The 25,038-nt window shown below is 37.8% G+C and overlaps 1 protein-coding gene across 15 annotated transcripts in view; it reads right to left on the bottom strand.

Moving 5' to 3' along the window:
- Positions 1-543: 543 nt before the first annotated feature.
- EYA4 (EYA transcriptional coactivator and phosphatase 4) overlaps positions 544-25,038 on the bottom strand; it is a 270,598-nt gene continuing 246,103 nt past the window's right edge. For 6 of the 15 annotated variants that reach the window (XM_073893946.1, XM_073893949.1, XM_073893956.1 and 3 more), the window contains 6 exons: positions 21,132-21,190; positions 20,864-21,024; positions 18,199-18,313; positions 13,974-14,095; positions 11,972-12,087; positions 544-8,470 (listed from right to left, as the gene is read on the bottom strand). In XM_073893946.1, coding sequence (XP_073750047.1) covers positions 8,390-8,470; positions 11,972-12,087; positions 13,974-14,095; positions 18,199-18,313; positions 20,864-21,024; positions 21,132-21,190 — 654 coding nt within the window. In that variant the 3' untranslated portion in view covers positions 544-8,389. Of the gene's footprint in view, positions 8,471-11,832; positions 11,934-11,971; positions 12,121-13,973; positions 14,096-18,198; positions 18,314-20,863; positions 21,025-21,131; positions 21,191-25,038 lie in introns of those variants that run through there. The other 9 variants (XM_073893960.1, XM_073893947.1, XM_073893950.1 and 6 more) reach the window with 4 other exon arrangements.

The raw sequence follows: 25,038 nt of genomic DNA, 5'->3' as shown, positions 1-25,038 counted from the left end.
CGATTGCAATAACTGGACAGCCAGATGCAATGGAATGAGCATAACTAGACAGTCCACTTGATGGACCTAAGGCCCAATTCTATTTGTGCCACCCACAAGTCACAGGACTTTGGGGGGTCACTTAAACAATATAAGAGGACTAATGATACCAGCTCTCAGGGATATGATAACTAAATGAGGTAAGATATGGTAAGCTCCTATCTCATTAAGTCTCTTCAAATGTTAGTTTTCTTCCTCTTCCTCCTTCTGCATGCTCGCTTCAGAGCTGCCTCCAAACCTACTGATTAAATCAAAGCCTGGCCACCTCCTGCATGAGCCCAGGAATTCCTCACCTTGCTTCAATGGTACCAGCTGTCTCTACCTGGGTCTGTCTCGGCCAAGGTCACATGAGTAAAACCACAATCATAATACAGGCTTCACAGAGATAGACGGAGGTACATGAATGAATATCCCTGTTTGGATAGACAGAAGGAAAATGTTCTCTTTTCTTAAGAACCAGTCTTTTTTTTTTTTTTTTAAAGATTTTCTTTATTTGACAGAGAGAGACACAGTGAGAGAGGGAACACAAGCAGGGGGAGTGAGAGAGGGAGAAGCAGGCTTCCCGCGGAGCAGGGAGCCTGACTCGGGGCTCAATCCCAGGACCCTGGGATCAAGACCCGAGCCAAAGACATAAGCTTAATGACTGAACCACCCAGGTGCCCCAAAACCAATTCAGTTCTTGAGCCAAGCATGGTGACATGTACTGCCAGAAGTGGTCATAATCAGTGGTAGTAGATTTTATTTAGGATAGCAGCTGGTCCTCAACATTTGGAAAATACACTGGTCATTTGTAAAACTTTAAATACAAGTTTAAAAAATGATGTGTTATACCACCTTTTTTCCAGAACCCACTCTAATGTCTCCTCCACCTCACCCCCTGCTGTTTCCATAATTGATGTAGACGTAATTTCACGAGCTAAATAAGATGGTTTTTAATTTCTATTCACATACACATTACTACTGTCCACTTTCATTAAATAGTTTATCCCACCATAACATATAATTTAATGAAAGCCATATTTTTTTGGAGTACATAAATCTGTCAAAGAAGAAGTGATTAAATCACTTGTCATTCTGTTGTAGAGCTCCTTCTCCATTAGGTCTTCATTGTTTGGCAAATAAATTAGAAATGTCATTTTTGTTTCCAAGCAGACATAAGCTGGCGATGACTTGTACAAGTGAGTGATGAAAAGTTCATAGAGGCATTTGAAGTCCTTCAGGGTTGTAAATCCAGATACAGTATTACTTTATCTTTACAGGAAATTAGGGTAAGGCAAGAGACAGGAAAGTAGGATGTTAAGTCAACTGGTAACCCCAAATAATTTTCCATGGTGTACACTGTACATACACATTCTCCAGTCCTGCCATCATTTCTAGCTTTCACTAACGCTCTCTCAAGGTAGCACAAATAGCAAATCTTGTTTAAATGACTAATTAATATGACCTGATAAAATTATTTGGGATTTTATTGACTGCTTTCAGAATAATTCCATTATGACTTGACAAGGTGTTTAATAACCAGCCAGGAAGTCACTACAAGTTCACCACCCCACTGGACAACTCTACTTTGAGGTGCACCACCACCTCCCATGTAACACTTCCAACCACTGGATTCAGTATCTTCCTCCAATAACTAGCACCACCAACAGCAATGGAAATGGCGACCAGAATCCTTTTCTCTTTTTTGTTTCTGATCTCTGTGAATGGCCCTACACCTACATCTTGGGCACCGCATCTACCAAATTTCCCAAATTTTTCCCAGAAACCCAGAGGTAAGGTGGGATTTGCCTGAGGGCTTGAGGAGAAGCAGGAACAATTGCTAAATGCTAATTATTCTTAGCATCTTAATCTCTTTAAATCTGTGTCCCTGTCTCCACATCCGTGGCCATCACCTAACTCAGGAATCTATCAGTAACTCTCTGGGACCCCGTCCCAGGCTCACAGATCCTCCATTCTCCACTGTGGGGCCAGAGTCACTGTTATCCAGTGCAAATCTGGACACCTGCACCCTCTGTTTACAAGTCTTTCATTTGACACCTACGGATCCCATGATAAAATCAAAACGTGTATTGAAAATCAAACCAGATGGAATATTGAAATCCTCATGATCTGACCCTTGCTTATTTTCCAGACTCATTTCTTACTATTCCCTCTCTTCACCCTGTGTTCCAGAAATAGTAATTATTTGTAGTAGGTTCCCTGACCACACCATTCTACCTTTCTCTCTTACCTGAACACTCTCTTATTCCCTAGATGCTTCCAATCCCTGGTCTTCTCCATTTTGTCCTTGGAGGTCGAGCTCTAGAAATCATTTTCTCCAGGAATCTTCCCTTTGAGGACTGGTTAAGTGCCTCTGCAAACTATTCACCATGCCCATGTGATACTCATGGTAACCCCTTTCACACTGCCTTCAGATTCACCTCTACCTAACTGCCAAAGAGCTTGAGGGTCAAGAGTGTGATGAGTTCAGAGTCAGCCGTGCCCGTGGTTCTGTGGAGACTGATTTACTTGATGGCTCCACCAACTTCTCCAACACACACTCTCATTCAATTCTGTGTCTTTTCACTGAAGGTTTCACAGAGAACTAGACTGACATCATCATTGCAGCCACAAGGCACAAAAATCTATTTTATGACTACAAAGACAACACGTTACCCTTTAGGCACAGAGAGTGTTCCCACAAGCCCCAATCAAAAAGTATTTTATTGGGGTGGGGCACCTGGGTGGCTCAGCTGGTTAAGGGTCCAACTCTAGATTTCAGCTCAGGTTATGATCTCAGGGTCATGAGATTGAACCCTGTGTCGGGCTCTGAGCTGGGCGTGGAACCTGCTTAAGATTCTCTCTTCCTCTCCCTCCGCTCTCGATCTCTCAAAAAAAAAAAAAAAAGTATTTTTTGGGGAGGGAAGAGAAATTCTGGCTTATATAGAGTTATCTGCTTTGTCAGATATTAGCACATTATGTTTGAACATTTTTCAAATTGTGTGCTAACAATTCTGGAAGGTTCTCTGGATGAGGGACAGGCATTTAAAATCAGAACTTGAAAAGTTTTCCCCTTGGTGCTGTGAGAAAGCATCTAGTTTACTAGAGTAATCTCCAGAATTGACTTTGGCCTGGTCAGATTTTTTTGAGCTTTTTGAGTGGTGACCCATGAATGAGAATATATGTTCTTTTATACTACTATATTCAGTAACTACTTTTTGAATGTAATTCCTGAACAGATGTGAAACAATGGTTATCTTTTGCTAGCTAAGGGAAATCACACATTCCTCTTTCTTTTCTTATTCCTGGATCTCAGAATCACAAACCACAGACTTTGCAAATAGATCCAATTTTTATGTGATATTTTGTGGCTTTAAATAATTTAAATCAACTAAAGCTACTGATGTTGCATATTATTATTATTTAATAAAAGAGTAATGGGGGCAGAGGAATCAATTACTGATTCATTGCAAACTTATTTTTTCTTTTCCAGATTATTCTCAGTTCACACATAACTCTATTTCCAAATACATCTTTACTTATGACCATCCTTGCTCTTTATTTTCACGAATTATTAGACCAGCAGACACTCCAGCTAAGTTGTAAAAATTTACATTAGTTCCATCCAAACTTAGCATGTTTTCTCTTTTTAAAAAAAATCTAGCTCAACTTTTTAAAATCTTTTTAATTCCAGACCATGATCATACAAGTTTTCCTATGGTTTATATATTCCTTCAGCAAATATTATTTGGGGGTATCTACTACATGCCAGATACTCTCCTAGATACTGGTTATATAGAGTGAACAAAAAATAAGACAAAAATCCCTGTCCTCACAGGGCACACATTCTAGTGCGGAAGTCATCCAATACAAAGGATAAACAAAAGTATGTGCCATGTTGGGTAACTGTAAATCTAGGGATTAAGTATTATTTAACAGTAAAGGAGGGAAATGATATAATGCTGGGGGAACACGTGGGACATACTCAATTTGGAGGTGAGGCTTTTAAAAAGTTATGAATGAGGTTTCCCTTTGGTTTGCATCTGAACAACAGATCTGCAAATAAATCAATACCATACACAAGGTAAGAAAGCTGTTAAAAGCTATTTAAGGGGCACCTGCATGGCTCAGTCGGTTAAGCGTCTGCCTTCGGCTCAGGTCATGATCTCGGGGTCCTGGGATCGAGCCCCATGTCGGGTTCCCTGCTCCACGGGGAGCCTGCTTCTCCCTCTCCCTTTGCCTCTCTCCCTGCTTGTGCTCTCTCTATTGCTATCTCTGTCACTATCCGTCTCTATCAAATAAATAAATAAAATCTTTTAAAAAAAGCTGTTTAAGACAATGAAATATTACTCAGCCATCAAAAAGAATGAAATCGTGTCATTTGCAACAACGTGGATGGAACTAGAGGGTACTATGCTGAGTGAAATGAATCAAAGATAAAGAGATGCTGAACTCTAGGAAACAAACTGAGGGTTGCTGGAGGAGAGGGGGGTGGGGGATGGGGTAACTGGGTGATGGGCACGAAGGAGGGTGCTTGATATATTAAGCACTGATGAATCACTAAATGCTACCCATGAAACTAATAATACACTATGTGTTAACTAACTTGAATTTAGATAAAGAATTTTTTTTAAAAAAGCTATTTAAGAACAACACTCCTTTTATCACTCTTGGAAGCTACTTACAAACGGGGTCCCATATTCATCTAAAGAAAAAACATTGCTTTAAATATTCTAAAAGGTATTGTGTCGTCATTAATGAACTGCAACTCCTTTCTGCATTACGCTTGAATGTGACTGTTCCTATATCAAACCAATGCAACTCACACCCTTTTGGCACACCAGCCCACCTGTAGTCTTGATGAGGGACATTCTGTCATGTCACATCTCACTCACCTTAACCGCAAATGACATCTAGGTATAAGCAAGGGAAGGTAAGAATACATCAGGAAGCTTAAATATAAATTTCACATTGTTTAGAATCGAGCTAAGTCCACACAACAAAAACTCTACAACATGGGAGGGTGAAGAAAATGAAAACATTTCCAAAGGTATTTATTGAGAAATAGTAAAGATGTACATATTTTTACAAGCTTTTAATATTAATTTACATTTCTTAAATTATATCAGCCCCAATAATCTATACTTTACTAATACATAACAGAAACCCTTGACTTTGTGAGATTTCCATAATGCTACCATAGTTGGGAGTCAAAATGCAACTTTGGCTCACGATGCTTAAATTTGTTTTTGAAAGAAATACTAAATGCCATATTCACTGAGAATGTAGGCTCTTCAAAAAAAAATGTGCTTAAAAAGATAACAACTTCAAACTGGAGCATGCTGTTGACACTATTTTGAATCTTCACTCACCAGGGACTAAGGAAAAAAACATTTTTAGAGTTACCCATTTTTTTGTGCACAAACTGCATGATTCTAAAAATTTTTTTTTTTTTTTTTTGCTTCTGAATTTGACTTAAACTTTTGTAGGGGTAGAGTGACTTAATATTGTATGCTATAATATCGTAGCCAGGCCACCTGCTTTGATATTTTTCAGGCGTGACACAAGGTGGTTACCTTTCCTAGTGATAGACCAAGTTTTACATGTAGTAGCCGAAAACTCATTTCAGTGACAGAACACTTTTCAAATTGGTTTATAATAAGGCACAATAGTCTATGTCAATAGAAAGTGGGAACTGCCAAAGGGGTTGTTTTTTCTGTTTGTTTGTTGGCTTTTTTTTTTGTTTTTTTGTTTTATTAGATCAGAAAGGAAGAAGATCTCTGTTCCTAGCATAGGAAAGGCAGGGTTCCAGTTTGAGCACACTTGAAGTTGCATGACAAGCTGTGAGGTCGGCCATATTGGCCTGCGCCATTGTTGTGCCATCAAGCTGTTCGTTAACCTAGCATTTAGATTTTATGCCAGCAGCCTCTTCTGAACACACAATCAGGGGGGATAATGTATGTGAGAAATAGCACTGGGTGAGGTCATCAGTGACACTTCCTTTGCCTGTGAAAGGGTGTTCCTTTCTGTACCTGCAGGGTTTCAGCAACATTAGATGCCTTGCTTGTTTGATATGAAAAAGAATTAAAAGTCTAGATGTAATGCCACAAATCTATCATTTAAAAAAACTGGCCAGAAAGATAATATTGTTTTATTCACAGTAATAAATATTTAAGGTGTTAGTGCACAAAATATAATTATTGATAATCAGTGCAGCTCTTTGATTTTTTTAAACTGCTATTTTCAAGTTAAGGCCAATAGAAATGTAAGATGATGATGATGATCATTATCATTATCATTATTATTAAAAGTATTGCAACCTTAATTTGTCTGCACCAGTACTTGGGGCAGAGAGAGCCAAAAGTTACAAAATTTAAAGAATAATTTTAAGGTTTGTGTGATGAAATCACTGTCTTAAAATCTGCAAAACTGGATCTCAAGCTCTTTCTGCCCAAGGTAAATATGGTCTTAGCATTCAGTAAAGAAATACAGGTTTACAACCTGGAAAATAAAACCTCATTTCCATAGTGAATGTTGTGATCAATGTGCAAAGCACTGATCCTACGGGAGCCATGGAAGCCTCAGATGATGAGCTATCACGGACCAACGTCTGGTTAGGGGCTCTGCCTATTAGCTGGATTCCAGCCTCCACATTTTAAACACAGAACTGCAGGTACAGACACCGTTAAAACACTCATAGATCTTGAAGTCTTAAATTTCCACAAGGGAAATTTCATGTCATACAAAATGACAGGAGAACCTGTATCGTGTTCCTAACATGGGCTACACACCAAGAAAAAAACACACATGCACACACAACGATGACAGGTTCTCCTTGCAATGAATGCACGCCATTGTGCAGGAACAGTGCGGGCAGAAATGAAGGTGCATGGGTCTCTAAGGGAGAGAAACTGGATTGACGCATTCAGACAGAGAACCAGATACTATTTCACTGTTGTAATTTTCAGTATTGCTGCCAAGATCTGGCTCGTTTGCCAATTTATTTTATGATGATATTCTAGGTAAAATTTTCATTGATTCACTCCTTTCTTTAGAAGGCATCTGGGCATTCATCTTCCACCACTGATGACATTTCATTTTCATGATGGCACTGGGAATGAATGCACTTAGCTTTATTTTAAGCCATGTTCACTCAATGTGAATTTCAAGCCATGTTCATGGAATAGCCTAAGAAAGTTTGGGGGCTATTTGGTTATGATTTTAATGAGACTATCTTCCTCGACACAACTTACACATATCAAAAAGTCAAACTCAAAATAATGTAAGTAGTCATGAATATGGCTCTTAGTTTTCTCCAGAAGAACTGTAGAAAGGGGTACCCGAGACTTCAACATACATTTCACTTTTAAGTAAAGGTCCCACAGTCTTTCCCAAACCTTCCCATAACCTTCTGCTTATGGTTGGATGCACAAATAGTTGCCTCATATAACTATTGGAATTATTAAGAACCCAAATAAAACACAAGCTTTCCTTTATTATCATTGTTTTCTTATTGCAACAAATACTCAGTTTCTTGCTGATGCAGTATTAAGCTTTGATAGCTTGAATTTTAAATTTGGTCATCTTAAGAATGATCACAAAGGCTTTTTTTTGTTGTTGTTGTTGTTTTTGTTTTTCATTATCTACAGAGATTTTCACCAAAGTTACACTGTAACACACACAAATGCTGTCTTGTCTTTAAGGCACAACACATCAGTATGAACATTTTGTTTGCCAAACTTAAAAAAAGAGACATTATTAGACTCCCACTGCCCACCCACTTCCCTCCCCAACAAATGAAAAGAAAAATTGCATCCACTTTCAAAGTCAGCTGCTAATAAAGTCACAGTAAATTATTTTCATCCATAATTTACACAAATTACAGGTCTAGATAGGATTGTCCTTATACAGTCTGAGTGCATTCCAATTCAGATTTTCTGGGCTAGGTAGGCTAAAGTCAGATTCAAACCTCAGGGCTGAGAAGATCTCCCATTTTGAGGAATGTTGTTGAACACCACCTTGTCAGACGGAGCCTGTGTTGGTGCTTTGCCAGGGGTAAGAGTTCTTTGCTAAAGCTGTTAATTCCAGTTAGGACTCACTCGGTGTGTACCAGCAACCTCCACAGATTTTTTATTTTTTTAAACATTAAAGTGTTGTAAATATAAGACCATAGAGCTTCCTTTCTGTAGCGCTAAAGTTTAACTCCATTCAGCAATCTGAATTCTTCATTCTGGAATTTTCATTCCAAATATGATTTCATCCTTTAAGACAATTTATATGTGTAAAGCCAGGGGCATTGAATCACACATAAAAATTCAGTGTACTTGAAATATATATATAAAAAAAATGGATCTCCAGCTAGAGAACACAGTTACAAATACTCTAATTCCAGTGCTTGATGCAGAGCCAAGAGGTCTGAGTGACTTGATATCCTCCAAAAGGGCATGTTGTGCTGTGTGTTGACAGAGGGAGGGACAGAGGAGAGAAGGGGAAGGAATGGAGAGAAATCATAACTCTTGTCTCAATAAAGCAGCAGTACACACAAAGACGTGTGGTTCACCCACATTCAAGGGAGAGAACTCAAGGGAAGCATGATCGTATTTGAAGGCTTGGTAGCATCAATATCATATTGTCAAGATAGTAGAGAAATAGATCTGAACTGGATTTTAATGTTTATAAAAGCAAATGCTGAGATTTCTTAAGTAGTTTAGTATTTATTCTGGAAAAGCATGACTAACATCAGCATCTGGGGAAGTAACTTGAGCACGGAGCAATCCTCCGTGGCTTATGGAAAGCAATTTTTAACCACAACACTCCTTATGGTTCACCTCTCAGAAACAAAATTTAAAAAATGATAAACTTCCTAAGTCCAAGGTTTTTTGTCTAGAGGAGAGGAAGAAGGTGAATTCCCTTCTATGTAAAAAAATAATTTGAAGCTGGACTATATAAGGTAGGAAACAATGTGGGGATGATCAACCTTCTTCCTTTTCTGGGGTAAGTAATAACTTAAGTCAGTAGCACTGACTTATTTCACTGGTATGGGACTGAAAGAAAGCACTCCAGCATCCATTCCCAATAGGGGTGATATGTACTAAAGGGGACAAAAATGACCCCTTTTGGGGAAAAATATTCTTAGACATTACAATGGTTTGAGCCTCTCCAAAGATATACCAGGATATGGTATATGTGTGATAAGCTTCACAAAAAAGTGTGATTAAGAAAAAATTGTCTAAAAATACTCCATTATGGACAATAATGAAAAAAAGAAATAATGCACAGTAGCAATTAAAACCAAAGCATTATTTGTAGTTTTGGGCTGATGGCATCTTGTAGAATATATACGTGTAGAGTACATATCCATATATATATAAAAAATACATATATATGTATATATATAAAACATGGAAATGTATTTTATAATAGAAGTTAAACATTAAAATAATAATCACTATGTTATGATTCTTTGTTGTCTAATATGGTAGCCAGTAGCCCCATGTGTGTATTGAGCACCTGAAATGTGACCAGGCCTGTTCAAAATGTATACTGAATTTCAAAGACTTAGAATGTAAGCATTACATTAGTAATTATCATTTTTATTAGATATTGATACAGTAATATTTTAGGTATATTGGGTTAAATTATATTACTAAAATTAATTCTACCTGTCTCTTTTTTTAAAAAATGCAGCTTCCAGAAAACTTAAAATTACAACAATGGCTCACATTATGTATTTCTATAGGGGGCTGTGGTTATACATTAATTCTTAAACTTTGAAATTTCTTCTTAAATTTGCAAAACAAAACAAGTTTCTAGGTCCAGTTAAAGCACAGAAGTTTTTTTTGTTCATTCAGCTCAGATCTATTTTTAACAACAAAATGGTACTTTGTATTTCTGCGCATGCGATTACAGCCACATCCAAAGAAAAGCATGCATCCTGCATACTAGGGGGACCAGCCACCTGTGTTTCAAAATAGAACCGTAAGCCTTCACCATCACCAAAACTGTACCTACATAAACAACCATTTGGAAATAGCATTCTAACCAAGGTTCTCATCCACCTGGAGTCATGCCTTTTTCTCCTGAAGTTTCAGGGGTAAAACAGAGGGTATAACAACTGGGGTGCCAAGTCCTGTTTTCACACCATGAATAAATGGTGTAGACTTTATGCATTTTCATTTTCAAAGGCAAATAATATCTCTGGTTTGGAAAAGCGAATTTATATTGCCCTGACCTAGATCTGTGTGAATTTCACATAGTCTAAAAGACATGCAAAATGTCTGCTGCAGTGGTGCAATGACTACTTGTTGTGTGTCATGATGGTGCCAATGTGAAAAATCAAAATAGCGTGTACTCTGGACATTGACAAACTCCAAGAGGTAATTCAACTGTGTGCAACTGGAAGGATTCTAAGTAGCACTGAGCAGTGAAAGTTGTGTTTCTTGAAGCTGCATCTCTGATCTGATACAGAATGTCCGAGGGGCCAGTGGGCTGTGCTGGGTCACTGATGTTGCTAACAATTAAGACCAGGAGCTCTGTGGTAATCTGAGCTACACCAGTTCTTAGTGTTATGGAAAAGCACGGAATTTTTCAATTATGGCTTCCAACACTTCACCAAACCTTCTAAAGTAGAAGCTCTTTCTCATTCTTCATCTTGCTTGATTTAAATTATCTACAAACCGAAGTCATTTCTTTTATCTTTCTAGTATAGCTATAAACTTTTCTTAAAAATTTATTTTGGAAAGCAGAAATCAGGTAAACACTCCAGCACATGCAAGTGTGAAGGCTTTATTAGATGAGGATTTGAGCCCTCCTCAGGATAATGACAACATTCTTTCTATGTAAAACAATATAAACTGATATGTCACTGTTTAAAAATAGCAATCATCATTTTGCTTTATTCTATAAATTATACGATTTTTATCCTGGCTAGATGACATTTTGTGACCATTCAGTGAAGGAACCATTAGGTCTCAGTGTTGTGTCAACTGATAGTTTGGTGTCCAGGACCAATCCTGGTATCATTCCTCTTTTGATCTTGGGCCAACCATTTAATGGTTTTTAACTACCTTAATTTCTTCCTCAGAAATATGGGCTAGATGAAAAGGCTTATTTAAATACCTAAGGCCTATGAGATTTTCTGAATATGTTTAAAGTCACCTGCTTGGCTTCAGTCGAGTACTAACGGCTCACTCAAACAGGCAACACTCTTCTAGAAGATATAAGGCATACTGCCTCTAAGTCTCTATGACAAGTTGGCACCAAAGGATCTGAATAATACATGTCATTTCAACAGCATTTATTAAATTCTCTAGCAATAGTTTTTTCTTCAGCTACTAAATCTATCCTTAGCATTTATCATCAAGGAGCACACTTACTACAAGGCACTCAGAAGGACCACTGGCATAGAAGGTGGGTGAGCAAAAGGGTAAGAACAGAGCCACTGATATGGTTTCTATGGAGATCATTAAACTTGTCTATCAGGTTAAACTCTATGTGTTTAAAAATGGTTATTTTCCCCTACCTTTCTCAAAGATCATCATATCTGTGTGCATTACACATAAACACACACACACACACACACACACACACACATAAATCTAAATTTTTGTACATTTCCTATCAAATTTTAGGCAAAAAAAATGCTAGACTCCAAATGGTTTATTTGAATGTAAGTATTGACCTTCTCATGCTCTTACTGCTTTGCATCTATAAATTCAAATCATTTGTCAAGCTGCCATTGGGCCAAACTACAGGAATGCAAACACAAAAGCTTGCATTAGAAGTATCACACCAACATTGTTTGAGACGGGTTACCTTTTTTGCTGCCTGTTCTTCTTCTACACCATCCCCAATTACAACATATACTACTTTTCTGCCAAACCTTTGCATTATTCGTTCAAAGCAACTTTCTTTTCCTGGAAGATAAATGAGATAAAGTTCAGAGTGAAGTTACCTGGTTAGCGGCATGCTCCTCATCTCGGCCATCTCCAATCACAACATAAGTTATGTTAGTGCCAAATCTGGACACTATACGCTCAAAACAGCTTTCCTTGCCTGAAAAACAATGCACTGCTTATTCTTCCAGCCATTGCATTCATTAACCTAAAGATTCATAAAGTGTTAGGTTAATTTCTCTTGAACATCAATCACTTAAACTAGCTTGCAACCTCTGGGTTTATGAAATCAACAAATACATTTGAATAATGTTAAGTCTTTACTTGAGACAGATTATTGAACAAATGTGTTTCACACACCAAAAAAGTCAGTAGGGTTTAAGCATTTGACCCAGAGAAAATAGCATCTTTTACACCACCAAAAGAATACTGGAACAACTTTACAAGCAACTATGAGTTTTAACATTTTTTTTTTGTTTAATTCTGTGTATCAATTTTATCTAGTTTAAGTAGTACAGACAAGTCAGCTAGAAATATTACTGTAAGAAACTGAAGGTTCACCTGTAAGGAAGGAGGAAATACTAAGATGTGGATTTACCTTGATAAACAACTCCTTTCTTCAAGTGGCTGGGAGCTAGTCTGCTCAGATTAATTGTACTAGGCGTGCTATTTGGGCCACAGCACTGTGGACACCTGTCTCCTCTGACTGTACTATGGGAATAACACGGTGGAATTTCTACATATTCTTCGTTTTACAATATTGGCATAATTCTCTGAATTTCATTCCCAGAATGTTCATGCAGTCATGGCTATTTTTTGCATCTTTTTCTTAATTTGATAGTTCAGAACTCCAAAAAAAAAAAAAAAACCCAAAAAACAACAAAAACAACAAAAAAAACTAGCTTAAAGGGAAAAATAAAAATCATTGTTTTTTCAGATTAAATATGAAGAACAATTTGGCCAGTAAAAAAGAATATCGTCCTTGCTAGAAGAAATGCTTATATGCTGGTGCAAAATTATTTGACATGTCAAAATGCAAAATAAAGTGTGATAGGTTAATCGTGCCAGCATAAATACATACATTTCTGTAATGAATGACTGGGACTGGTATCAGGGCTCTGAGCTGTAGTGTGTAGGGCAATGTGGAATTTACAAAGCTTGTAAAGGCTCTCTTTAACTATACTCCTGAAACAGCTGCAACTGGGGGCTCTTTTTAGCTTGTGCCAATATTGAAACTCTGCGAGGCCCAGGACACGTTATTTTTGGTAGGGGATTTTGGGATTCTGAGCTCTTGTCAAGATGCCAGAGCCCAAGTTTGCTGACCTGCAGGGCACATTATACAACCTATTTCCCCAGGCATTTCCTTGACAAGACAATATGCAATATGCAACATGCGAGCTGTTTTCTTTTAACTCTTTCAGGATGGCAGAGGTTAGGAAGCTCTGTTTTTGAAAGATTATTAGAGACGTAGTCTGTGAGAGGCACTTCAAGTCACAAATGGCTCCGCAGACAGAGAGTAAGCAAATAAACAAGGTTGTAGATCTTTAATTACTAGGGAACATTGTTGGAAATGTGGATTTCCAGGCATTCATGAGTTATAATGCATGAGATTATTTTTTTTCTGGAATAAAGGATGCTACTTCCATCCATCTGGCACTCCCCTGTAATGCCAACATAGTATTTTTATCTTAGATCTAGATTATCGCATCTGCAAAGATGCAATACACCATATACCATACTAACTAAGATACTAAGTACCACGGCCAAAAACACTCTATTATTTAGAAAACAGGTGCTGTAATGAAAGATAAATACAAATACATAAGTAAACAGAATTGTCCAGATACTGAATTCAGAATTTCATAGGCAACAGTTTTCATAAAATTTGCATGTGTACAATGAGTCACAGGCTCCTTTGTTATCTGAGCTCTATTCAATTTGCGTGATATTCTAATAGCAAAACTGATTAAAGAGGGAATCATGCAGAGAGACATATTAAGAAAATCCCCCAAGACACAGATGTGAACACATTTCATACAGAGTTAGAAAGAATTTTCTTACCTATTTTAGTTGCACTGTAAATATTCTCAATGGGGAAAGCACCTCCTAAACTATAGAGTAGAACCTTCGCGAGTGCTGGGATCAGTTGGGTTGTCGTTACCAAGACATTTACGCAGTTACTCCTACGATAGGGAGGAAATACGCATTGTTGTTTTCTAATACTAAATAATTTCTAATGGCGCAGATTTTAAATGGTCACTGGGGTCTTTCAATTCCATAACAAATGGGCCCTGATAACCTAACCTTTAAATGTCAACAGTTATTTACGGAGTGCCTGCTACCTTACAGGCATCATGACAGAGGCTAGGAATATATCCCCAAATGGGGGAAGCGGAAGAAGACAGGCAAAAAGAAGTCACGGATGAATGACATTTTTGTCCCCGCTGCGTCCCAGATCACAGGCTAGATAGGAGAGAGACAAGGAAGTAGACACCTGCAATATGAAATATGTTCTATAGTAAAGATCTCCTCTTTAGGCTTCTGTGGAACCTCAGAGAAGAACACCTGCCTCAGCCGATGGCAATCATGGGAAGGTTATCAGAGGGATAGTTTAGCTCTAAGTTTTACAGGTATCCAGACGAGGTATTTTTTAGAGTGGTAAGATTCTATGTCCCAGGGTTAGAAGAGCCTGGAAAAGTAGTAGTCAGAGGCAGAAAGAAGGTGAAGGGACACGTAAAAGGAGTTTTTGGATTTTGTGGGAGCAACAGTCCAGTGTTCCAATCAAGAACACTTCTTCAGATGGGGATCCTGAAGAAGTAAGAATGGAGAGGACTCTTATTTATTCCGGAAGAGGTGAATCCCTGAATCTCCTTCACAACAACAAAGGGCGAACTGCATTTAATGGGTCCAGTTTTAATCCGTCTACAAAGGCCCTACTCTTGGAGAGTGAAAATGTCTCATTTTACAACTTACAGTTGTTTCTTTCAGAGTAATATTGCAGGGAGATAAAGGAAACACCAAGAGAGTGGAAACTGTGAGGCAGAGATCTGGAAAGAATGGACTGTGGTCCTTCCTTCTGGATTATGGAAAAATTGAGCCGTCCTGCCTTGAGGGGCTCAAACCACACACATCAAATTGGAACTCAGAAGGCATATAGGTACGGACCTTTCTCTACTGGTATTTTGTAGCACGAGCCTTTAATACCTATTAGTGAGAGCCTCAAAAATATTCTCTAGAATTCTCTAGATTGATTTTCAGAAGCCTGGTTGGAAGTTAGAAGAGCAAGTTGGGTGCCAACTTTTCATGGTATGTATATGCTTACCCCCCACTACACTTAATATTATGCTTTAGATTCTTTAGATCCTGTGTAAAGAAAAACTGTAATTTATTCAAAAACAAGGATAAAACCTTTATAATTACAGGCTTTTTAAAACATTTTCATTTCTAAATTATTTCCATAGATAACCTGATTTTGTAATGGGAGCTCTGATTTCTGGAAGCACGTGACGAGGTTCTCACTTATATGGGATAAAGAAATAAAGCCTTCTAGAGGCAGAAGTTTAGTTAAGTATCACGAATGTAATCCTTAATGTTGCCAATAAGACAATAAAGACCTAGGAAGTGATTTGCCTGTTATCAGACAGAAACTCCCCAAATAATGGCAGATTATTAAGCATAATACACAAACAGTATTACTGTATTGAAGTAATATTTTGAAATCTAGCTGTACCACTGATACTGAGTGATACTGGAGTTATATCATTTCTTTTTTAAATTACAAACTTGGCATATATTTGTAAATTTGCAGATTTATAAATTATAAACATTGCATATATTTAATATTCAACTTATAATGCACTGTAACTTCTAATCACAAACACTGCATATATTTATAGGTTACATGTATATACATTTGTGAAATATGGGCAAATATCAAGAACATGAGAAGCATCAATTATTTAGCTATCCAGAGAGCAGAGAGTAACTGCTCTCACCATTTTGTGTGTTTACTTTCAGAATTTGTGTATAGATATTTTTTCTCATTAGTACCACAATATACATATAATTTTTTTTCTTCTTTTGCTTGTTTATATCATGAGCCTATTCACTTATGTCATACTATCTATTAGTCCTCCTTTCCTCACAAAATATAATGTGTGAAAACTACATATGGCTGCAGCATCTTTTTTTAAAGTTAGCTCACTTAAGATAACATTATAAATAATGTGTTACATAGAAAATTTTCCTACACATTTGATTATGACATTTGACTATACTCACAGGAGAAAAATTAGAGCTGGAGGTTGCAAACTTAGCTCAAGGCTCGGATACATAATTCAGCCATGCTTTGTATAAGCTTCTGTTCTCCTGGACATTTTGTAAAAAAAATTAGCAGTAGGGTCCTACATATGGATGACTTGACAAATTTGAAAGCACTGAAATCTCCAGTGTGTAATGACGTATTTTTCCCTTTCTCCTTGTTACACTTTTATTTCTTAAAATCACATACCCATGTTGTTGCTTTAAGACCAGTGTGTAATAATAATCTCTCTATATCATGGATAACACGTATATAATCTATATAACACTGTAATAATCCTTGGTTTTTAAGCATCTAGGAGCCTTCTTTTAGAAATAATGGAAGCTGCTGACCTCCTTGTCAGAGAAATGTACATTCTACTACATTTTACACACAATTTCAGGGACTCAGGAGCCCTCACACCTTAGCTTCCTTGACCTTTTGTCTCCATATCACCAGTTACAGGTCACAAGCCAGCAAGTCCCATTTTGAAACAGCTTCAACTGTGAGACAGTCCTTCCTGACATAGAGCCAGAACTTCCTCCCTAGGATTCCCACACATCCATCCTCATTTTCTCCTTTAGAGATCAGAGAGAAATGTAACTTACTTTCAGCCTAACATCTCAAACAGTTGAAACAGGTAATCTTGTTTCACACAGGATGTTTCACACAGGACTCTCCTTCAGACAAAACTCTTTGGTTCCTCCCTCCAACTGTTCCTTTCAGGTGGTATCTATCCTCAGCCTAAAACCCTTCTGGCCACTTTGCTGGACATAAGATGTCAAATATGCCACAGCCCCCATTGGAATGTGGTGCCCAGAACTGAGTGAAGTACTCTGGTTTGGCTTCCCCAGCCTGACCCAGGAAACTTGTAGCTTCCTAGCCACCTCCATCCACCCACTTACAGTTTCCGACATCAGTGTAGTTGCTGGTTATGTGGTGGCGGGAAGCCACGTGGAGGATTGGATGCACACGTGCTAACTTCCATGTTCTAACCCTGGATTCTCCTTTTACCCCACTGAGGCTTTCTGCATCCAGATTCAATCAGTCCAAGTATTACCTCTTCCTCTGAATTTGTGCTACCCACAGGTTGGCTATGCATGCTTTTGTCCACCTAACTCAGAAATAAAATTAAGGATAGTATAGAGATTCATCCCCATCCTAACTAGCTATCACTTTCCAGATTTATATCACTTCATGAACTAGCATCTATGACACATGGTGTTCAACTAGTTATAAGTCTATTCAGTTCTATTATCTACACTAGTAAGTCAGTATTTCACTGTTCAGTTCTAACAACACAAAGGTTACAAGTTTTTCAAAGAGCTTTCACCAGGGATTTTGTTACATTTAAATATGCATATTATCAGGGCACCTGGGTGGCTCAGTCGTTAAGCGTCTGCCTTTGTTAAGCATCCGCCTTTGGCTCAGGTCATGACCCCAGGGTACGGGGATCAAGCCCCACATCGGGCTCCCTGCTCAGTGGGAAGCCTGCTTCTCCCTCTCCCACTCCCCCTGCTTGTGTTCCCTCTCTCACTGTGTCTCTCTCTGTCAAATAAATAAATAAAATCTTAAAAAATAAATAAATAAATTATGCATATTATCTATAGTGGGCCAAAACACTTAAAAACATGCACTCTGTGTAAATTGTATTATTTTATTTTTTTCATCATCTCCTGTACTTTGCCACTAACAGAGTGCTGTCTTTTCTTTTTTCTTTTCTTATTACAAGCCACATGACCTTCCTGTGGAGATTATCAGTAGTTATACAGAAAGGAGGGGGCTCTCCTGCTGAGAAGCTGCAACTCCCATCCTCTACCCCCAAACACCTCCTCCACACACATTGAAAATCACTTGCTTCAATGAATTGTTGGGTCCCTTGAAATTCTAAAATACTCCAGTAATTAAAGAATTTGTATATATGTTGCACTATTACAACTACATCTTCAATACAATAAATGCAGAAACTGAAACAATACCACTTACCTAGTACTAATAATTGATAAGGATTTAAGTGCATTTGTTAGCCAGGAGTCTGTCAGACCTTCGATCTCTGCCCTTAACTGGAGCCATGCATCTCTCTTGGCAGGGCCAAGGAGTCCTGCAACCGAAAAACAAGGCAGAATCAAGAGATGACAAATTTCAGGAATACCTTGTCTAGGTCTCCCTTCTGTCTAGTATAGATCATATCAGAAACAGAGAGAGACTATTCATGTCAATAGTGATCTTTCATTTAAGAACTGATGATCCATTCATTCATTCATTTATTGAACAACTTCTAGATTTCAGGTCCTGGGCCAAACAGTGGGCATGAAACAGTGAAAAAGTGGGTCCCAGCCTCTGTTCTCACTGAACCTAGAATGTGGCACAGTGGACGCGATCACCTGAGGAGCTTCGCCACTCCCGTGCTGGGGTCCCACCCCAAAAGACGGTGACGTGACAGGATAGGTCTGGAGAAGAGGCTGGGGTCAACCAGCCCAGGGATACAAACCTCAAACACTCTGGTGGTCTGAAAATGTTTCTTTTTTTTAAGATTTTTATTTGTTTATTTGAGAGAGAGAGAGCGAGCACAAGAGGGGGAAGGGTCAGAGGGAGAAGCAGACTCCCTGCCGAGCAGGGAGCCCGATGCGGGACTCGATCCGATCCCGGGACTCCAGGATCATGACCTGAGCCGAAGGCAGTCGCTTAACCAAATGAGCCACCCAGGCGCCCTGATAATGTTTCACTTCTTAATAAAACAAAATCATGCAAATCTGCTAAAAAGAAATTTCTTATTTAAATAGTATTTCAGAATATTAGGAGCACATATACAGGTGGATGATTTTTAAAATCAAAATGTATAGTTTCTGGCAACTCTCATTTGTCCTTATTTCAATAAAGGAATGCTAACAGAGTACAGAAAATGGATTTGCATGTCAGCACTTAAACTTTTAAAGCTATAATATTATTTATTAGTAATCTTGTTAGTTTTTACATAACTTTAATACCCTTCATGAGGGGAACAATGCCAAACCTAAATAAAAATTATTTCAGATTTCTCAAGGGGATATTTATTTTAAAATTAAACATGTTACCCACAATTGAATTTATTCTATTTTATTTAAGATTTTATTTATTTATTTGACAGAGAGAGACACAGCAAAAGAGGAACACAAACAGGGGGAGTGGGGGAGGGAGAAGCAGGCTTCCCGCAGAGCAGGGAGCCTGACAGGGGACTCAATCGCAGGACCCTGGGATCATGACCTGAGGCAAAGGCAGAGGCTTAAGGACTGAGCCACCCAGGTGCCCCACCCGCAACTGAATTTAAACAGAGTATCTGTTTGTCTGATTTTACAAATGTCTTATCTAGAGCATTGGAGTGAATTAGGAAACTGGAGTTGTCTGTCCTGCAGGGGACTCTTTCTCATTTGGAAATGAAGATCTCTTATTTCTAAGATCTCTTTTTGGTTCTAACAACCATAATAATAATAATATTGCTATTGGCCTGTGGTTCTACATATTTTTTTTAAGATTTTATTTTTTTCATTTGAGAGAGAGAGTGAGCACAAGCAGAGAGAGAGGCAGTGGGAGAGGGAGAAGCAGACTCCCCACTGAGCTGGGAGACAACGTGGGGCTCGGTCCCCGGACCCTGAGATCATGGCCTGAGCGGAAGGCAGACGCTTAACCGACTGAGCCACCCAGGCGCCCCTACATGTTTTTTACTCTCTTATAGCTACTGAGCGTCTACTGAACATCTATTATGTACCTTAAGGCTCACTAGACACTGGAGATACAAGTGTATTTAACTTATCATTCAATTTTAGATTCTGATTTAAGCTCCTCAAATCATCCTTTAAAAAGAGAGAGGGGAGAGAGAGAAACGAACAGAAAACCCTGGGAGAAAAATGTTATGTGACTTCATAGCTAATCTTAGGATCTTGCTGACATAAAATTGATCCTAATAATAGAAATAACCAAGGTTTATTTTATCAAGAAATGTATCCAGGATTTTAGTTTTGATGTCAGGTTGTGATATCAGGTTGTGATATCACTTCTAATACATGGATGAAGGTAAAATAATTTAGATTCCACCTACAGAGTATCCGAACATTTAAAAACCATGATAATCAAAGTTAATACTATACATGGAAAAAAAAAGATATACTGCCAGACAACATGCAATTTTTAAAAAATAAAATAGTCTGGCTTAAGTCTCTGAAATGACATAAAGCACTGTTTATATTTATTTTGGAAAGGATTCCAGAAAGATAATGAGGACCAACCACTCTGCTTTAATGACTGGGGCCTTTGCTTTTAGGCAGGTCTTCCCACTGCCTCAATGAGTTCCCCTGTCTGGTTTGCACGAATTGTATCTGCACAAGAGGAGTAAACTTCCCATGCCCTGCTGTAAATCTTGACCAAACATCTGGGCACAGAGAATTCCCAACTCCTTTGGCAGAGCCACATGTTTTATTTTGCAGTTACATCCCCCCAACCCCTCACCCCCCACAGCCCCAAATAAGAAACTTAAGATTCTGACTCAGGGAAGTTCAACAGGAGCTCTTGGTAACTTTTTTCTACTAGAGTAGTCTCCAACATGGGACACAGACCTACAGGTCAGATCCTACTTCCCTCTACAGTATCTTTATTAGATTTAAAGAGCCACACATACCTCCAACATTATTCTTGTAGGTGTTGTATAATTCTTTTACTCTTCTGTAACGAAAAGCCAACTTCCTCATCCAGTCAACCCCTCCTCTTACACCTGTTGGCAAACAAAGGTTTGCACTACTTGCAGCTGCATGGAAGCCATCAGTTGCAAAACTGTAGGTACTGCAACACCCAAAATACATTAAAAAGAAATAAAAGAAATAATTACAGGTGCAAAACTCCATAGCTGAATTTCTGTAGGAAAGAGCATACTGAAAGGCATGGCTTACCTTAAGTCCTGCCCATTATCATCAGAGGAAACATCATCTATATGAACTTGATCACACTCCTGTTAAAAACATCGGAAAAGTTACTTGTTTTTCAAAGGATGCCTGTGTGGTTTTTGGGTTTTCCATCTTTCCATTTCAGGCCATGGCCAGAAGGTGGCAGCATTTGCCCATCTATCCCACAGCCAAGCTGGGGGAATGGCAGCATTTCTATTTTAAACCCAGAAGAGTACCATAAAAGGGGGTCTGAAAACATATGACATGTGGATTTCTTTTGAGCAGCTTAAAATTGTTTACTCTGAAAATTATGGATAACAAATTATCTTTTGAATCTTTATAAGAATGACTGGTGTTCACTTTTAGCCATTTCTGTTGCGTATACTTAAATATGGACACAAAGCTAATTTGAAGATACACAGAACTTGTGTGGTTGAACGTCAGGTGGTTACTATTATTTGCTATTTGTTGAGCAGCTATGGAGGGGCCTGATGATTATGGTGTCCTGTGAGATTTCTAGACTTCCTACCTTTTGCTGGGCCAGGGGTACCAGGAAGGAACCATGCTGATGCTATTCTAAAAGTCCTGGTCTTTTAACACAGAAAAAAAGCTAGATAACCGTGGAAGTCGGTATCTTTTATTACTTTTTTTCCCAAGTTTTGAAATCCCAAGCTGAAAATGATACTTACAAATAAAAGGGAAATAACGAAGATTTACCATCTCCAACGTGCTACAAACTCAGAGGAGAATAAACTTTAGGTACATATACCCATACACTTAATATGACTGAAATCACAGTGTTCTCAGAGCAAACGGTTACTTTTCTAGATAAGAAGTAAATTCTTCTTTGCTGTTCTAAGAGTCCTATTCCATCTTCAAATGATCTGCAAAGTTCTAATGAAATAGTATGTGATCTGAAGGTGGAATTTGGCTAGGGCATTTAAAATACCTAGTACTTACTGACTTTAGGATAAGTATGGTTTAGCTTTTTGGGCCTCTTTTTCTCTCTTCAGATTGTTTCAGATACTCAGATCCTGACTGCATAACATAGTGCGTACTATTGAAAATCACTTTTTAAAAAATTATTAACTCTGACAAGAAGATGCCATACTAAGCAAGGGCTTTTCAGCTACTATTTATATTCATTATAGGACCTGGAAAGTATTCGGTAGTGAAATATTTCATATCTCATCTCAAGCTTTCCACACTGAATATATTAGAACCTTTTATAGTTTGAGGTTGAACTAGCTGATCTGGGCTTCTTTTAAAATGTAAAGTATAAAAGTTGCCCAATTAATACAATTTTAGTATGTAACTTGAAAATCCAGGTAAATAAAAGTTCATATGATTTACATAAATTATACATAAATTAGTAATTTTAGCATAAATGTCTACCAATACTCCCAGGTAAGGAAGGGCTCCAAAAAGTTAATCTGACTGGAAGCTCCCTGAGGGGGGTGTTTGGGTCACCTGGATATACCCCCCCCCCGCCACGTAAGGCACAATCTGGCACATGGTAATCGCTCAGCAATTCTTTGTTGACTAAATGGCAGATATCTAGACAATGACAGTTCTTGACAAAATTACCACAATCATTTAAGTTTTCTAACAGAAAGTTGCAATTATATTAACTGCATATCCTACATGGTAAGGACTGTAAGAAGATATTTATATCAAGAGTGGAGGGGAGTTGGGGGAGCATGGGGCACAAGCCAAGGCTGCAGAAGTGTAAGGGCGGGACGTGCATTTGGAAAGGGCTTACCCCATTTTGGCTAAGTATGGGTGGAAAGGAGTACAGCCCAAACTTTAACCAAAGGAGGCATTAGGCTTCCAGAAAAATCTCAGGGAAAAGTACGGCAAGCAACAGCTAGTGGCTACTGGATTGGGCTCTAAAGGAAAGGTTGGAGAGATTTAATCATTAGCATGAAAATTGGAAATAAAGTTCTCCCAGAATAGGGAGGCAACAAAGTGTTCTAGACAACCAAGACTTATTCCTTATTAGAGACGGTGACATTCTCGGTAAGTATGAAGACGGAAGTAAATTACTATCAAAATGGCATCATGTGAAGCTGTCCATTCCACTGAAGTTTTGAAGTCTTTCATTATGTAAATAGTTTCCATCTCTCTCTTTTATAATAAACTACAATAAATAAATAAATATCCAAAAAAAAAAAAAAAGGGGGAAATCCTTACGAATGACTCTGGTAATTAGAAGTTATTTCTAGATTTCATACCTTCTCATCCTAATTTGTAGAGAAATTCCTCTGACATTTCAAGTATTAACTCACATGATTAATTTGTACATTTTGCCCCTAAATTTATTTTTTACTCCTGAGGACATCAGTATATCAAACTTATTGGAGCATGAGCTCCATATTTGAAGTTATGTTTGAGATTTTTCCAAATGGAACTTCTCTTTAAATTTATGCCTAGTTAACTATGCTTGTTGACTCTGGACTCTTGCCTGAGGATTACAGTCCAGTGAAAGAAATCTGAACTTGAATCACTTACATTTTTAGAAAATTCCAAGTAATTGTTCTTCAATTAGCTTTCACTCAGAGGAATTTTGCAAGAATTATTTTTGACCAAAACCTGAAATACTAAAAATAGTACAATGCGTGGCTTCAACAAATTTCAGTATAAGGACTCAAACATTTGGACTAATTCTGTTTAATTAATCTTAAATTACTTAATTTTGTCTCGCGCGGTGACCATGAAGTTGTCACTGATCTTTATCAGTTATAATCTACACAGCAGCCTTCTCTCACCTTTGTGAACCTGAACTCCCCAGTGTCTTCTTTTCTGGAAGTTATTCTAACTGAAATAACATTTTATTTCAACAGAGAGCCTTCTCTCCTTAGGAGGAGTAGTGTGAGCCTTTGCCTCCCAGCAGTTGGGCAGGATGCAGCGAAGTGTCTATTAGGATTTAAATTTGTATCTTTTAAGGAATTATGTGAAAGCAGCTGCTACTACATATGTTACAGTATCTACTGAAGGATTTGAGTCTCCAATTAGAGTTCTGGGTTAAGAAAAGGAACCCTGAGATATTAACTACAGAAGCAAAAAAAAAAAAAAAAAAAAAAAGGCTAACGGTGGAGTTACTCTCTTGAGGAATTCGCCTCTTTGTTAGCAGGAGCAGAAATAGCTTAACACCCGTCTGCAGCCCATGACAGTCTTTGCTTACCAGAGGTTTACTGAAATAAAAAATGGGGAGAAAGACAAGTTGACTTTCCAAATCAGTTGTAGAAGGATGGTGGATATATATGTAACAGCACTGAATGACTTTGAAAGCTCCTGTTTAGATTTTATTTGTTTCGTTCATGTCAAACTTGCTAAAAGTATTTGCAAATTCATCATATGCTACCCTCACTTTTCTCACTTTACTATTCTGTGAAAAGCCGGGCGGTAAATTTACTCCATCTGGCTCCTAACGTGCCACTAAAAAGCTAAAAGGTCATTTATTCCATTTATTTCTAATAAAAAATAATTAACGAAATGAAATAAAAACTCTAAAACCTGAATAAAAATCACATAAAATTTTTTTTTGGTCTTTCACAGGTTTAAAAGGATGAGTAATCTTTGAATTTTCTTTAGAAAAATGAGACTCATCCATTTTAACCAACAGAAAAACCAACCTAAAAGTTATCACCATATATAAAAATTCAAGTTCCAAAAAGATTAAAATGTGTTTTCTATTATAATGTATATATAAAGTCATTCTGTATACTACCCTACTAATAAGTAGCAGGATTAATTTAAATCAGGTTTTAGAGAGGTGATTATTTTTTCTTATTATCTAAAACTGGAAAACCTGCCGAGGAATACTGATCTTTCATATTGGCCATTAAAGAAAACAAATAAAACCTCTTTAAACAGACAGTAATTTTATTATCCAGTAAAAACTGTGACTCAC

Source organism: Callorhinus ursinus, unplaced genomic scaffold (genome assembly GCF_003265705.2).
Source record: "Callorhinus ursinus isolate GAN/ISIS: 27379988/994484 unplaced genomic scaffold, GSC_fseal_2.0 scaffold6, whole genome shotgun sequence".
In the NCBI taxonomy this organism is placed as follows: domain Eukaryota; kingdom Metazoa; phylum Chordata; class Mammalia; order Carnivora; family Otariidae; genus Callorhinus; species Callorhinus ursinus.
Note: the sequence above shows the minus strand (reverse complement) of the source record. Positions and strands in the feature narration are given on the sequence as shown.